Genomic DNA, 13,488 nt, shown 5'->3' on the forward strand with positions numbered 1-13,488 from the left:
ATAGTGAACAATGAGGAAAGCCATCTCAGCTTACAGTACGAACTTGATCTGCCGAATGACAGTAATTTGAATAAGTACAAGGTGTATTTTGCTAATTCAAACCAAGGCTGGACTTGCACAGTAAATGGTATGGCTGGCAGATGTGTTATAGAACAGAGGACTATGGTAAAAGTACATAGTTCCTTGAAAATGGCAAAACAGGGAGATGGAGATGAGGCTGAAGAAGACATTTGGCACATTTTGTATTTATCCTTTAGGGCATTGAGTACAGGAGTTAGTACTTTATGTTACAGCTGTACAAGACATTGTCAAGGCCACATTTTGAAAACTGCTGTAGGAAGGATGCCATTAAATTGGAAAACATGCAGCAAAAAAAGACAAAACAAGGATGTTACCAGGACTGGAGGCCTTAAGTTAGATAAGCTTAGACTTTTTCTCCTGAAGAGGAGGGTGAGGGGAAACCATATTAGAGGTAACGCCACAGGAGAGAATTCTGTGGACAGGATTTGCAGGCATTTAGAGAAGCATAGTCAGCCTAGCTTCGTAAAGGGGTAGGTAATGTCTCCCAAGTTTTCCGAGGAGGTAACAAAAGAAATTGGATGAAAGTAGGTGCATATGGATTTTAGTAAGGCATTTGACAAGGTCCTCCATGGTAGACTCATTCAAAAAGTTATGAGGTATGAGATCAGAATTGAACATATTCTGTCTGCCATTCAGAGACAAGTTGAGTTCTGCAGAGATCTGTTTTGGGACCCCTGTTCTTTATGATTTAAAAAAAAAAAATAACCTGGACAAAGAATTAGAAAGATGGGTCAGTAGGTTTACAGATGACAAAGGTTGGAGGTGTTGTGGATAGTGCAGAAAGTTGCCATGGGTTACAACAGGATATAGACAGGATGCAGAGAAGTGGCATAAGTGTGAAGTGATGCATTTTGCAAGGTTGAACTTGAAGGCAGAGTATATTGTTCATGGCAGAATTCTTAATTGTGTGGAAGAACAGAGGGACCTTGGGGTCCAAATCCATAATCTCTCAAGGTGTCCATGCAGGTTGATAGGGAAGTTAAGAAAGCTTGTGGTATGTTGACCTTCATTAATAGGATGATTGAGAGTTAATGTTGCAGTTCTTTAAAACTCTGGTTAGACCATACCTGAAATGTGTTTATTTCTGGTCTCCCCATTACAGGAAGGACATAGAAGCATAAGAGAGGGTGCAGAGGAGATTTATCAGGATGTTGCCTGGATTGGAGAATTTGCCTTATGAAGCAAGGTTGACAGAGCTAGGGCTTTTCTATTTGGAGCAAATAAGGATGAAAGTTATCCTAATAGAGGTCTACAAGATTGAGTGGCATAGATATGATGGACAGCCAGCACCTTTTTCCCAGGCAACAGTAGCAAATACCAGAGGACATCTGTACAAGTTGAGGGAAGGAACATTTTGGGGATCTTCAGGGTTAAGGTTTTATTTACAGAGAGTAATAATGGGTGTCTGGAAGGCATTGCCAAGTGTGGTGGTGAAGGCTGGTACAATAAGAACATTTAAAAGGCTTTTGGGCAGACACAAGAATGCAAGAAAAATTGATGGCTATGAGGTTGGGAGGATTTAGATTGTTGAATAGATTTATGTATGATAGCACAACATCGTAGACCAAAGGGTTAGTCTAATATTCTATTAGAAGGGGGCATAGAAATGGTGAATAATCAGTCGTTCCCTGATGTCAGAGATTGTAAGAAAACTGGTTTCAGATGAAGGGAAAATTTTGAAAGGGACCAGAAGGCAGTGAGTTTATAAAATTAGCTGTCAGAAGAGCTAATGGAGTTGGGTACTTTTAGGAGGCTTAAAAGACATTTAGATAAGAATGTAGAAAGGGAAGGTTTAATGGGTCATGGGCAAGTGAGGCAAATGGGACGAGTTCACTCGGGCAACTTGGTTATCATGAATTAGTTGGGCCAATGAGACTGTTTCCATGCACTACAACTTGTGATTCTTGTTTTATTTTCTCTAATATCTATACTGTTTGATAATTTTTTAAAAATTATTAATTCAATTTATTTCTTAAATATTTCAATATCAGATATTTATTAAGAGCCCTTCCAGATGATTCCAGCTTTGGCTTTTTTGGGGATAGGACCTCGCTTGAGGCCCAGCTGCTATCTAGGCTGCACAGTTGGACTCTTTTTTTAAAAAGGCCTGACCTGATAACTGGGTATTGATTTGAGGAGACAACAGTGGCATCCTGTTTAAAATTATGGTTAACCAATTGGAATATTTTGTGTCACCTGTTTGCTATTTTCATGGTGGTCTTTGGCCACTGGAGTTTCTAGTCATATTCCTGTGTTCTTGGAAGAATACAAAAAGATGAAACCATGCCCCTCTTGTGGGGTGAGAGGTGGAGTTGGAGCAGGAGAAGTAGCAGGGCTTGTTGTACTACCAATGTGAGATGTGCTGCCTCTCTTCATGTATCTCACTGTGAATGTTCATAAAGTTACAGGAAAAGATGTGGACTCTTTTTTCACTGTAGCTATATATTTAATTGATCTTTATTTATTTTTTTCTAACAGGAGTTGACCACCCCTGTCTACCAAGCTGGACACTTAACTATGGAATGCATTCACCTGCTCATAACCCCAAGCCTAAGAAACTGTGTTTTCACTACCCGGAGAAGTATTAGTTAGCAGTACAACATCTCCAAACACTACCAAGCACTTACGGAAGAAAACGATAGTTTACAAAAATTTGGCCTGAATTGGGTGTTTGTGTGTGTGTGTTTGTGCGTGCGTTTGTCTGCGAGTCTCTTTGTGATTCCTCCAGTCCACTTCTGTGCACATACTTGAAATTTGGAAAAAAAACCAAAATGGTACTGGAGAATTGCTTGTGGATGGTGATACTGGGCTTCATAATAGCCTTTATTCTTGCTTTCTCTGTGGGTGCGAATGATGTGGCCAATTCCTTTGGTACTGCTGTGGGCTCTGGTGTTGTGACACTGCGTCAGGCCTGCATCCTGGCTTCCATTTTTGAAACAACTGGGTCCATACTACTTGGAGCAAAGGTCGGAGAAACTATCCGAAAGGGAATCATCGATGTTAACCTGTATAACAGAAGTGAGAGAGTGCTCATGGCTGGTGAAGTCAGTGCAATGGTTGGTAAGTGGTCAGCTTTTTTCTTCATGATTTGGAGTTTAATAAAACTTTGTAGAAATGGTTAACTGGAGAGAGATCTTCCTGTTTGAGCATTAGGAACAAAGGATTCTGAACTGAAATTAGACAATCAAATGACTTCTCAGTTTTAGAATGTCAGCTTGTATCTCCATCTATTTCATTTAATAATCCAGAGTTGTATGCGATAGGATTTCATAAGGGTCCTCAACATTCTGCAGAATTTAATGGAATATAAAGAAGGCAATTAAATTTACTGAAATCTCTGACTGTTAACAATTACATTGTCCAATGACTGACAACTTCTCATCACAAATAGTTGCAGATAAAGTTGTTAAAGACAAAATCCCAAGAATGTTTCCTGAACCATGAAGTACAAGTGTTGGCTCCAAAGACATATGCGCTGTACATTGTTGAATCCTCCTAGATAGCGAAGCAAAGTGATAATAAATATTCCAAGCAAGAGCCAGTGGTAAGCGCCAACAAGTGCAGTGTGGGAATTGTGCCCACAATTTCTAATCATCTATGTAGAAACATTAAAAATGTTGTTAACAAAAATAGGTGGTTAGTATTTTATTAGCTGTTTCTGCTGGACATTTGATCCATGTTGTTTACAACTATTGGCATACTTTTGATGTGACATGTTAGCACTTCTAATCTGATTATAAATCATATCCTGTAACATTTGCATCACATCCATCCCTGTCCTTTTGCCCCTCTCCTATTCAGTTATAAATATATTGAACCTTTATTCTATTCCTTGACTGTGATGTGCTATGCTTACAAGCTAAAGAATGAGGTTCAAATCTCACCATGATGAATTGTAGAAGTATCTTCAAGCAATCTGCCCTTTAGAATAAAATCCTAATTGAGTCGCCAATGTTCTTCCAGGAATGGATTCTGCAAGCCATATCCAGTCGACTTTGCAGGCAGCTAGAAACTATGTAATGCAACACTTTCCCCCTACTAGCCTATCTTTATTTAGGCAATACCTCAGCTTGAGAATGGCTTGCATCCACTTTAGTTCTGGGAGATAGAAGATGGGTGTGGCAGTTGTGCATGAATGACCTCATGTTCTTGAGAGAATTAAATAGATTTTGACAGCACAGTAAAGACCTCTTTCCCCTAACTCCATGCCTGCCTTCCTGATCTCGTCCTATTTCCCTACATATGGCCCACATCTCTCCAAAACCTCTTTCTGTCCATGAACCTGTCAAAATGTCTTTTTAAACACTAATGTTACCCATCTCTACCATTTCTCGAAGGTTAGTTTCATATTCCCCATACCCTCCTGTGTGAAAAATGTGCCCATCAGGACTCCTTTTAAATCTTGCAACTCTACCTTAAACTTTTTCCCTCTAGCTTTAGATTCCCCTGCCATGGGTACAATATTGTGATCATCCACATTATCTATGCCCCTCATGATTTATAAACTATAAGGTCACCCTTTAGCCCCCTTTGCTAAGTTGATTCAGTCTTTCATTACACATTCAAGCCTCTAGTCTTAGCAACATGCATTAGAATCTTTTCTGCACCCTTTCTAGCTAAATCACATCCTTCCTATTGTAAGGTGCCCAGAATTGCACACAACCTTGTAGGTCCTATCAGCTGCAATGCAATGCTCTAACTCTTGTGTTCAGTACCTTCTTGACGAAAGCAAGCAAGCCAGATGAATTATTCACCACTTTGTCCACTTGTCTTCATTTTCAGAGAACTGTGTACTTGAACCCTAGGGTTCTCTATTGAACATAACTCCCATGGCCCTTACATTTTACAGTGCGAATTCTGGCCTTCCCAAATACATTGAACTTTATTCAGTTAAATTCCATCAGTCATTCCTTTGCCCAGTTGATGAAGATCATGAATAACCTTAGATAAGTTCTTGATCCAATAAGGAGATTGGAGACAGGTTCTGGTGTTTCCTGCATCCTTAGAGCAAGTGTGAACATGTAGTCTCTGACCATAACATATATGGACACACAATGTTGCTCGTGCTCTTTTTCAATAGTGAGTAGGTGTTCATGGCAAGCTAATGGTTCAGGAATTTTGAATCAAGGGTGAGGAAGTGCAATCTGGATTTGGGGCCTCTGCCAGAAGCAGCGAGCTCCATAGTCATTCTGTCTCTGAAGGGACTCCCTTTTGTTTCGTTTTAAAACTGGAGCTGAAACTTGGTAACTCTTTGTTTTCCTTTTGCAAGGCAAGCAAAAGCAAGATTTTCCACTGTATTTTATGTGAACATGACCATAAATTGAATCTTGAATCTACTTAGCCTCTACCTCTGTTCTACTTTCCTTAATTGCTTCCACTGTCCACATTTACTCTTCCTCTCAGCTCTCCCTTTCTTGCCTGCCATTATTTTATTTCTCCCCTTCAACCACCCCAACTCTTCAGCTGCACACCATCTCCAGGGTGAGGCTGACTGCTGCTACTGCCCTCTTCGGGTTGCCCACTTATTTTCACCCTTCCCCCAAATGAGTCCCTGAAGTGTGAGTCAAAACTCCATAAATTCTTTGACAAATACTTGGGAGAATTTTCACATCTAAGATTCTGGTCTCCTTGAGTTGATCGTTTCTTCCAATTGAAGAAGACTGATTAATCTTCTGGAAGCATTTCTCTTATCACTACATGTGCAGCAGTCTTAAACACAGCGGCCCTCTATCAATCCATGTTACTCTTCAATCCATGGGCACACATTTATTCTGGTGTCTGCCCTTCTAATCCTCTCTCCAATGTCTAAGTTTGTATGTTATTCAGCATGAATAGGCAAGAATATGACAAATGGAATATTTCATGGAGAATTGAGAGATTGTCCATTTGCTCCACAGAAGAGAAGGAAAGTTTTTTTTTAATGGCAATTTTAAAAAAATGTTAATGCTTAAAGCAACTTAAATGGATGGGTGCTGCAAATGATTAGGAAAGTGAAGTTTATGTAGTCCTTTTAATGAGAAGATACGAGGTCACAAGGAAAGAAATCTTGTCTCAATCCTATAGGGCGTTAGTTAGACCACACCTGAAATATGGCTCACTAAAAGTTGTATTCACTATGGAGCGAGTGCAGCGAAGGTTCAGTGGACTGGTTTTAGGAATGGTAAGTTTGCTGTACAAGGAAATTAAGTAGACTAACCTGTATTCTTTTTTGTTGGATAAAAGATCTTATTAAAAATGACAGAAGTCTGTATTTGCACCATAATGCCTCCTGGTAGTTGTTTGCAAGAGAATTGAATAGGTGATTCATTGTAATAGGCAATTAAAGCTAGGAAGTTGTCCAGGTCCAAAGATTAAAACATTTCTGTGAAGCTGATGCAACCATTTGGGATAATGTATAATTTGGGACTTGTTAGGAAGAAACATGGGACCTTAGACCGTTTGGCTCCCAAAGCTCTCCTCCTTGATCCTCCTTATCTGTTTTTTTTTAATTGATGAAACGTGATTAGCCAGCAGTAGTGCACTGAGTAGAGCTGCTGTCTCTATGCTCCAGCAAACTAGGTTTGGTCCTGTTGTCTAATCTTGTCTATGTGGAATTTAAACATTCTTCTTGACGCTGGGGAGGTTTTCTATAGTTGCCCTATCTGGCTACATCCCACATACCAAAGATGTGTGTTGGAAGGTTAATTTGCTTCTTAAAGTTGACTGTAGTGTATAGGTGAGTGGCAGAATCTAGTGGGGAAGGAGGAGAGCAGTAAGTTGTTTTGAATGTGGAGAGAATAGGATACTGGGAAAATTAGCGGGGTATGGATGCTCTGCGATTTGGCATGGACTGATTGGGCTTATATCCATTGTAAGGATGCATTTGATGACCAAGATTGTAGAAAACAAATGACAGGATCTTTGAAGTGAAACACAAAACAGATTATCTCTTTTATCAGACAATTTGTTGATCACATCTCTTTCTCTATTTTAAAAAATGCATCTGATTTTAAAGATCTACTTGATCAGATGTAAATGGTGACTATATCCAATTCCAGATTCTCCACGTAGTTTCTTATTGGGCTGCTGTTCATAAACAGCAACATTATTTGCAAATTACAAGGTGCCTTTAATGTGTTGAAATGCCCTAAAATACTTCACAGGTGGGATCTTTCAACCAGAATTTGATATGAAACAAAAGGAGATATTGGAATGACAGGTAGATTTAAGCGGCATCTTTAAGCAGGGGAGTACAGAGCAGGGCATCTAGTGAGAGATCTTAACAATTTGCCCCTGAAGATATTTCTCAGTCTCGTCACGTGAACCCTGCTCTGTACTCTTTATAACAACAGCACCATGAAATCAGCTTGTCCATCTTTACTGATTTGTTAAGCCTTTATGAGCAGCTTTCTTTAGCTTTTTACAAAAAAAAACATGAATATTTATTCTCTGCTCCCATGTACATGTCTTTGGCATAATGTCATTAATTCCCCACATTTTGAGACTTTTTTTCTGGATTTGGTAGCAGATTTAATTTTTTTTCTTTTTGGGATGGGGAATGGGTGAGCTGCTTTGGCTCTTTTTTTAAAAGGTTATTTACCTTTGCTTCAAAGCAATCTGTTAACCAAGTTTACATGTCATGGACATTTGATGCTGCTCTGATGTAATGTTTGAGAATGAGTAGGTTGTTATTCCCCTGTTCTGAAACAGAATGAAATATGTACTGCACCAAGGCAGGGGATTATCATTTCAATAGACCTATGTTATCGAAAGGAACCATTTACCCCAGACATTCTTATAGCAACACAAACCTATCTATCCTATTCATTTGTTTCTCCTTCATCAAATACTAATGCTCTGAAGTCGCCAATGTTATTTACTTAAAGTATTAACATTCTCCTGTAATTATAGCTTTATTGTGCACATGTACTGAAATTCTTGCTTGCTGCAGCCAAAGAGGAACTTGCTTAAAAACTACAATAGTATACTTTTAAATTAAATTAATAAGAAATTATTAATACAAAATATGGATAATGTTCAAAGTTACCATAGCGCAAGGAAAAAAAGTTTGTCCTTTTTGTAGTGTTGGAGTATTTTGTACAAAGTGCAATACAGGGAAGCTATTAGAAACTGTTCTTGAACCTAGAGGCACTAGACTTTGGGCTTCTCTACCTTCTTTCCAAAGTTAGCAGTTGTGTTCAGATTGGTTGGGTGGTTGGGGGGGCGGGGGGAGGGAGGGGGTGGTTGTGGTGGTCTTTGATGTCGGCTGGCTTCTTGAGGCACCACCTCACATTGATGTCTTTTATTAATAGGGTGGGTCAGAACTATTTTGAACTTGGCTATATTTACTGTGTTCTACAGCCTTCTGCATTCCTGGACATATGAATATTTTTTAAAAACTTGTCTTTGATGCAACCAGTTGGTATATTTTCCACACTGCAGCTGTAAATTTGCTAGAGTATTCACTGACATGCTAAATCTCCTCGGACTTTATGGAAAGTAAAGGTGTTCCTTCTTCACTGGCTCCAGGAGAAGACTTCTGATTGACGCCCAGAAAATTAAATATATCAACTCTTTCCACCTCCATCCCATCAATATGGGAAGATTGCTATTCTGGCAACACCCAACCAGATTCTCTATCTTCCAGTTTTCTGATTCATCATTTTCAATTACTCAATGTTTATACAGTCAGGTCATGATCACTGAAAAAAAGTCCTATAAATTCACGCTGCATTTCTCCTCTTAGAAGTGGGCAAAAGTGAGGCTTGTTTGTTCTTCCTCCAGTAGCAAGCACTGAGCATTAAATATAAAATGGAAAACCTAAGTCACTAGAGGATTATGTAGGCACTGTCAAGACAAGGATTTGTGTGCATCAAATACAGTATACCATAACAATAACACTCATATCTTGGGAAAATTACTGACTGAGAAAATTGGGCAAATGCTTTTTCTTGAAAGTAAGCTTGGCCTCGAGCATATTTAATAAAATCAAAACTTTAAAAAAAAAAACCATGAGATTACAAATAAGAGTTAAACTTCACCGGTCTTATAAAAAAACAATGTTCATGAAGACTCCATGAGGACACAGCAAATTCTGAACATGACAGTTAAAGGGTGAATCATTGTAACTCAGATGAATGTTGACCCAGGTCATTGTGACCAAAGCAGATCAAAAACTTTTACTTGTCGCACGTGATCCTGATCGGGAAACAAATCGCCTTTCACTGATATTGTGAAGGTAAAGGTTTCCTTATTGCCATGTAATACTACATTTAAAATGTAACACGCATAAAATTCTTTTGACTTTTGTCTACTGTAAGACAGACAGAGTTGCCACTTTGTCCAGTGTCCTTCACAGAAATGAAGCCCCAGCGAGGAATGAACTCGCTACCCCGATTTACAAGACCAGTGCTCTAACTACTGAGCTATTGGAGCCTGTGATTTAATCACAACTCCATAGCACTGTGGGAGCATGTACAGTATCTGACTTACGACCATCCATACCTGCAACCAAAAAAAAATTTTTTTTTTTTTTTTTTAAGAAGGCTGCGTGCGTGACGTAAGTGCGGTAAGCTCGCCTAAGAAGATGACGAGCTGTGACTTCTGACTTCCTGTCAGTCAGACTGGAACACTGTTGTAACTCAGGGACTATCCATATGTCAGAAGAATTCAGTGCTTGAAGGTGCTGGTTCACACAATTCCTTGCCATTTCACTTAATGGTGCAAGTGTTGCCAAAATTGAACCGATGAAATATAAAAATACACTTAAATCGTGATGGATATCTTCTAATTATTAAGTCATTTGCAAAAGATTAAAACTCCTGGCTGATTAGCCAAGATTTCAGGGAACAGGTCTTTTACTGTGTATGCTTTAGGGTTGATTCTTCTGACATCTATTGGAAATCATTTTGCAAGAAAAAATGATACAGCTTCAATTTAAAATGGGACACTTTCATGTTCATATCATTTTGTACACTGCATCAATTTGTGTTGTTGATGCTTATGTTATGACTGGATTCAATTACAATAAAACTCCTGTTATCTGGGATTCAAGCAACTGGCAAAAAAAGTTGTGGAAAATAAATAGGTAAAAATTATAGAAGTTCAAAATTGCCGAGCCTTGCTGTTAGTTCGCCAATCAAGCAACACTCAATCTCAAGCAACCAGAAAATACACTTATCCGGTATCTACCAATCCCCATAGGATACCAGGGATTTTGCTGCTGTATTCCAATAGTGAGAATATGAAAGAGTTTATATTAAAATTCCCAATTCTTGTTTAAATGCCATTGGTTGACACCCCTTCATCATGACTGGAATGGTGTGAAGCAAAATCACTTGTTGAGAGTGCACAAGTTCAAATCTCTTGCAAATAATTGTGTAACTTCATTTGATGATGTTGGTTTAGTGTAGAAAATGAGCGCAATTTAAAATGAACATTCATTCCTCACATTTTTTCTTTTTCTGACATTTGATCAGGTTCTGCAATCTGGCAACTCATTGCTTCATATTTGAAACTTCCGATATCAGGCACACATTGTATTGTTGGAGCCACCATTGGTTTCGCGCTTGTTTCAGTTGGTGCTCAGAGTGTCCGATGGATCCAACTCATCAAAATTGGTAATTAAAGATTTCCCTTTTGTGTGAGAGATTATTGTGCGCAAAAGCAATGATTCATAACGTTAAAGCATCCCTTCTTTTCAATATTTAAGCTTTCTTCTCTGCAAACCTACAGTGTAATCATTCACCTCATTGCTTTGCTCTTCACAGAACTTCAGTCTCTTCAGAATGGTGTGTACAATTAATCTGTGCACTTTAGTAACATTGAATATATAATTTTATAGCAAGCAAATACTTAAGTCATTTTAGTTGATGTGTTCCAAGTGAAACCTTTCCTAACTTGCTTCAATTTGTCTTTATTGGCACATCCCTTTATTATTTTCACCCACGTGCTATTTAACTTGTTGAATTCCTCAATGTGTATCAGTTGTAGTTGAGGTATTAAGTTTCACAACCTCTAGTTTGAAATGCTTTCTGAATATCTCCCATTTTATATTTGTTAAACATTGTCATCAATATACTTCAAATTTTAGAAATGTTAGAGGAATGGAAAAGGGGCTTGAGACAGATCTACACAGTAGTAGGAAATTATCACACATCAGACATTCAAGATGATCATTTTGGGTGAAAATAAAAATTGTAAGGGAAAGCGATCACTGGTGGGAGTACATTATAGGGTTAGGGTTAACAACAGTAACTACATTATAGGACAGAGCTAAATTAAAGAATTGCAAGAAAAGTTCAGTAAATATGAGAGACTTCATGGTCACATGGCCAAAGATAGATTGGAAGTCAAGTTCATAGAATGTATGAGGTACATTGAGAGCAATACATTTTAGAACCAACCAGGGAATTTTAGACCTGGTAATGAAACAGGGTTCATTGATGATCTCCATATAAATAGACCTCTGTAATTTATTTGTTTTTAAACCAAAGAATTATCTACAGGCTTGTATTCATTCCCAGAGGTTTGTAGGCAAAAAGTAGATGGGGAAAATTGATTTAAAAGTAAATTGGTGTCTAAAGTTTGCAATTGATAAAGGAGATATTTCATGGTGAATAGATCTTTGGTTACAGTCTAAGAAATGGACACTATGAAAAAGATCTCTTTGAGGCTAATGAAGGAAAGCTTAACAAACAATAAAATTAACAATAAAGGTTGGTGGTGATCCAGGGAAAACTTCACAATCTCAGCAAAGAATGACTTAGAAAAAAGAAAATTATAAAAATATTGTAGGGTATAATGGAGGTTAGCAAAATAAGTTTTACCTTCTGTCAGTACGTAAAAATGGAAGCGAACAAATAAAGTTAAATGTTCATCCCTTAAAGAATGAGAAGTTAATAATAAAGAAAGTGGCAGAGTTTGAATAATTGTTTTGTACATGGGAAGTACCACAGCCAGCATTGCTTTGGTCCTGACTCATTAATGACACATTTAAGGTTCTCGTGTGCCAGTGTCCAATTCTGATTTTACCCAAAATCTACATTTTCCATTTGAGCCCTTTTGTGGGTAAATTGCAGCTTGATTTCTAACCTTTTATTTTACTGTGTCTTATTGCAGTTGCCTCCTGGTTCATTTCTCCACTTCTTTCTGGGATCATGTCTGGAGTGCTCTTTATCCTAATTAGATTCTTCATCTTGAAAAAGGTGAGTATTATTTTCATAAAAATATTAAATTTTCCTGCTTTCCTCCATTTTTTTTTTTACACTCACTAATAACTTCGTTTTTATACAGGAAGATCCAGTACCGAATGGCCTCCGAGCACTCCCATTGTTTTATGCTGCTACTGTAGGGATAAATACCTTCTCAATCTTATACACAGGAGCACCAAGTAAGTACCTTTTGGAAACTGGTTGCAGCTTATTTTGGTGTGAAATTGGGTGCCTTATTTTGCACCCAATCGTGGGAAAGTAAACTGGAGCATAACCTAAATGGGCTAGCTCTTTGCCATTGCTTACTGTTTGCCAATAACAAGCAACAATTTTGCACAAGCAGTTGTTTTCCATTTTTAGTTAAGTGTTGGTAATGGTATTTTTTTTTTTTAAAAATCCAGGATGACCTCTAGCGCTATAATCTCCAGATAATTTTATATTTTATCATTGATGATATGTTTATCATAATTGTGGCTGTTTAAAAATAGGACACAAAGTTGAGGCTTGCTTCATTCTAATTGTGATCTAAATTTTAATACCAGGATAGCTTTGTAGCTAAGCAACACATCCCAACAGAGAAACATTGTGCAAATTAATGGCCTTGGGTCTATCAAAAGTAATGAGTCTGTTGTCTGAAAGAAATTGTCGCTGCTGCTTTTAAGTAATGGCAAGGGAATGACGCAAATTCAATCTTTAAAAAAAAAATTAACATCGGTTTGACATTTTGTGTATTGATATATTTGAGGTTTTCTTAATTTTGCCAAAATTGGAGTTTTTGTTACCAGTTTGACAAAATGTATGTAAAATGCCACATTTTTGAAATGTAGGCCAGAAAATTCCTCAGAGGAGCATACAAGAATTCCCAGCCATTTTTTTTTTGTTTCTAAATCATTGTTGGAATGAGGTGTATTTTTGAGTACTCAATTCTTCGGTGACATTGGGAGAATGCTCATATCCTTCTAATTTATTGTAGACAAATTAATAGGTCACAAGTGGAAGAGGAGCCTGGAGTTTGGTGTAGAGTGGTGTGTGACTAGGGGTTCAGCTCAAACCTTGCAGGTACATGATGGTGAGGTGGTGATATTGGGAGCCCTGCTTACAGATTGGTGGTGGGAATGAATGATCAACCTCTCCTTCTTTGTCATTCTTCTGTGTTTAACCCAATTGGCTTTTTGAAATCTGAAATTAAGTCTTGCTACTTTTTGGTCAAGTATTG

The 13,488-nt window shown here is 38.0% G+C and overlaps 1 protein-coding gene across 5 annotated transcripts in view; it reads left to right on the top strand.

Moving 5' to 3' along the window:
- The window catches only part of slc20a2 (solute carrier family 20 member 2), a 114,839-nt gene that overhangs the window by 72,565 nt on the left and 28,786 nt on the right, over window positions 1-13,488 (top strand). For all 5 annotated transcript variants that reach the window (XM_069925666.1, XM_069925648.1, XM_069925658.1 and 2 more), the window contains exons 2-5: window positions 2,560-3,141; window positions 10,539-10,679; window positions 12,181-12,266; window positions 12,355-12,451. In XM_069925666.1, the coding sequence (XP_069781767.1) occupies window positions 2,853-3,141; window positions 10,539-10,679; window positions 12,181-12,266; window positions 12,355-12,451 (613 nt within the window). In that variant the 5' untranslated portion in view covers window positions 2,560-2,852. The remainder of the gene's footprint in view (window positions 1-2,559; window positions 3,142-10,538; window positions 10,680-12,180; window positions 12,267-12,354; window positions 12,452-13,488) is intronic.

The sequence above is a fragment of the Narcine bancroftii genome, chromosome 1 (assembly GCF_036971445.1).
Source record: "Narcine bancroftii isolate sNarBan1 chromosome 1, sNarBan1.hap1, whole genome shotgun sequence".
NCBI classification, from domain to species: domain Eukaryota; kingdom Metazoa; phylum Chordata; class Chondrichthyes; order Torpediniformes; family Narcinidae; genus Narcine; species Narcine bancroftii.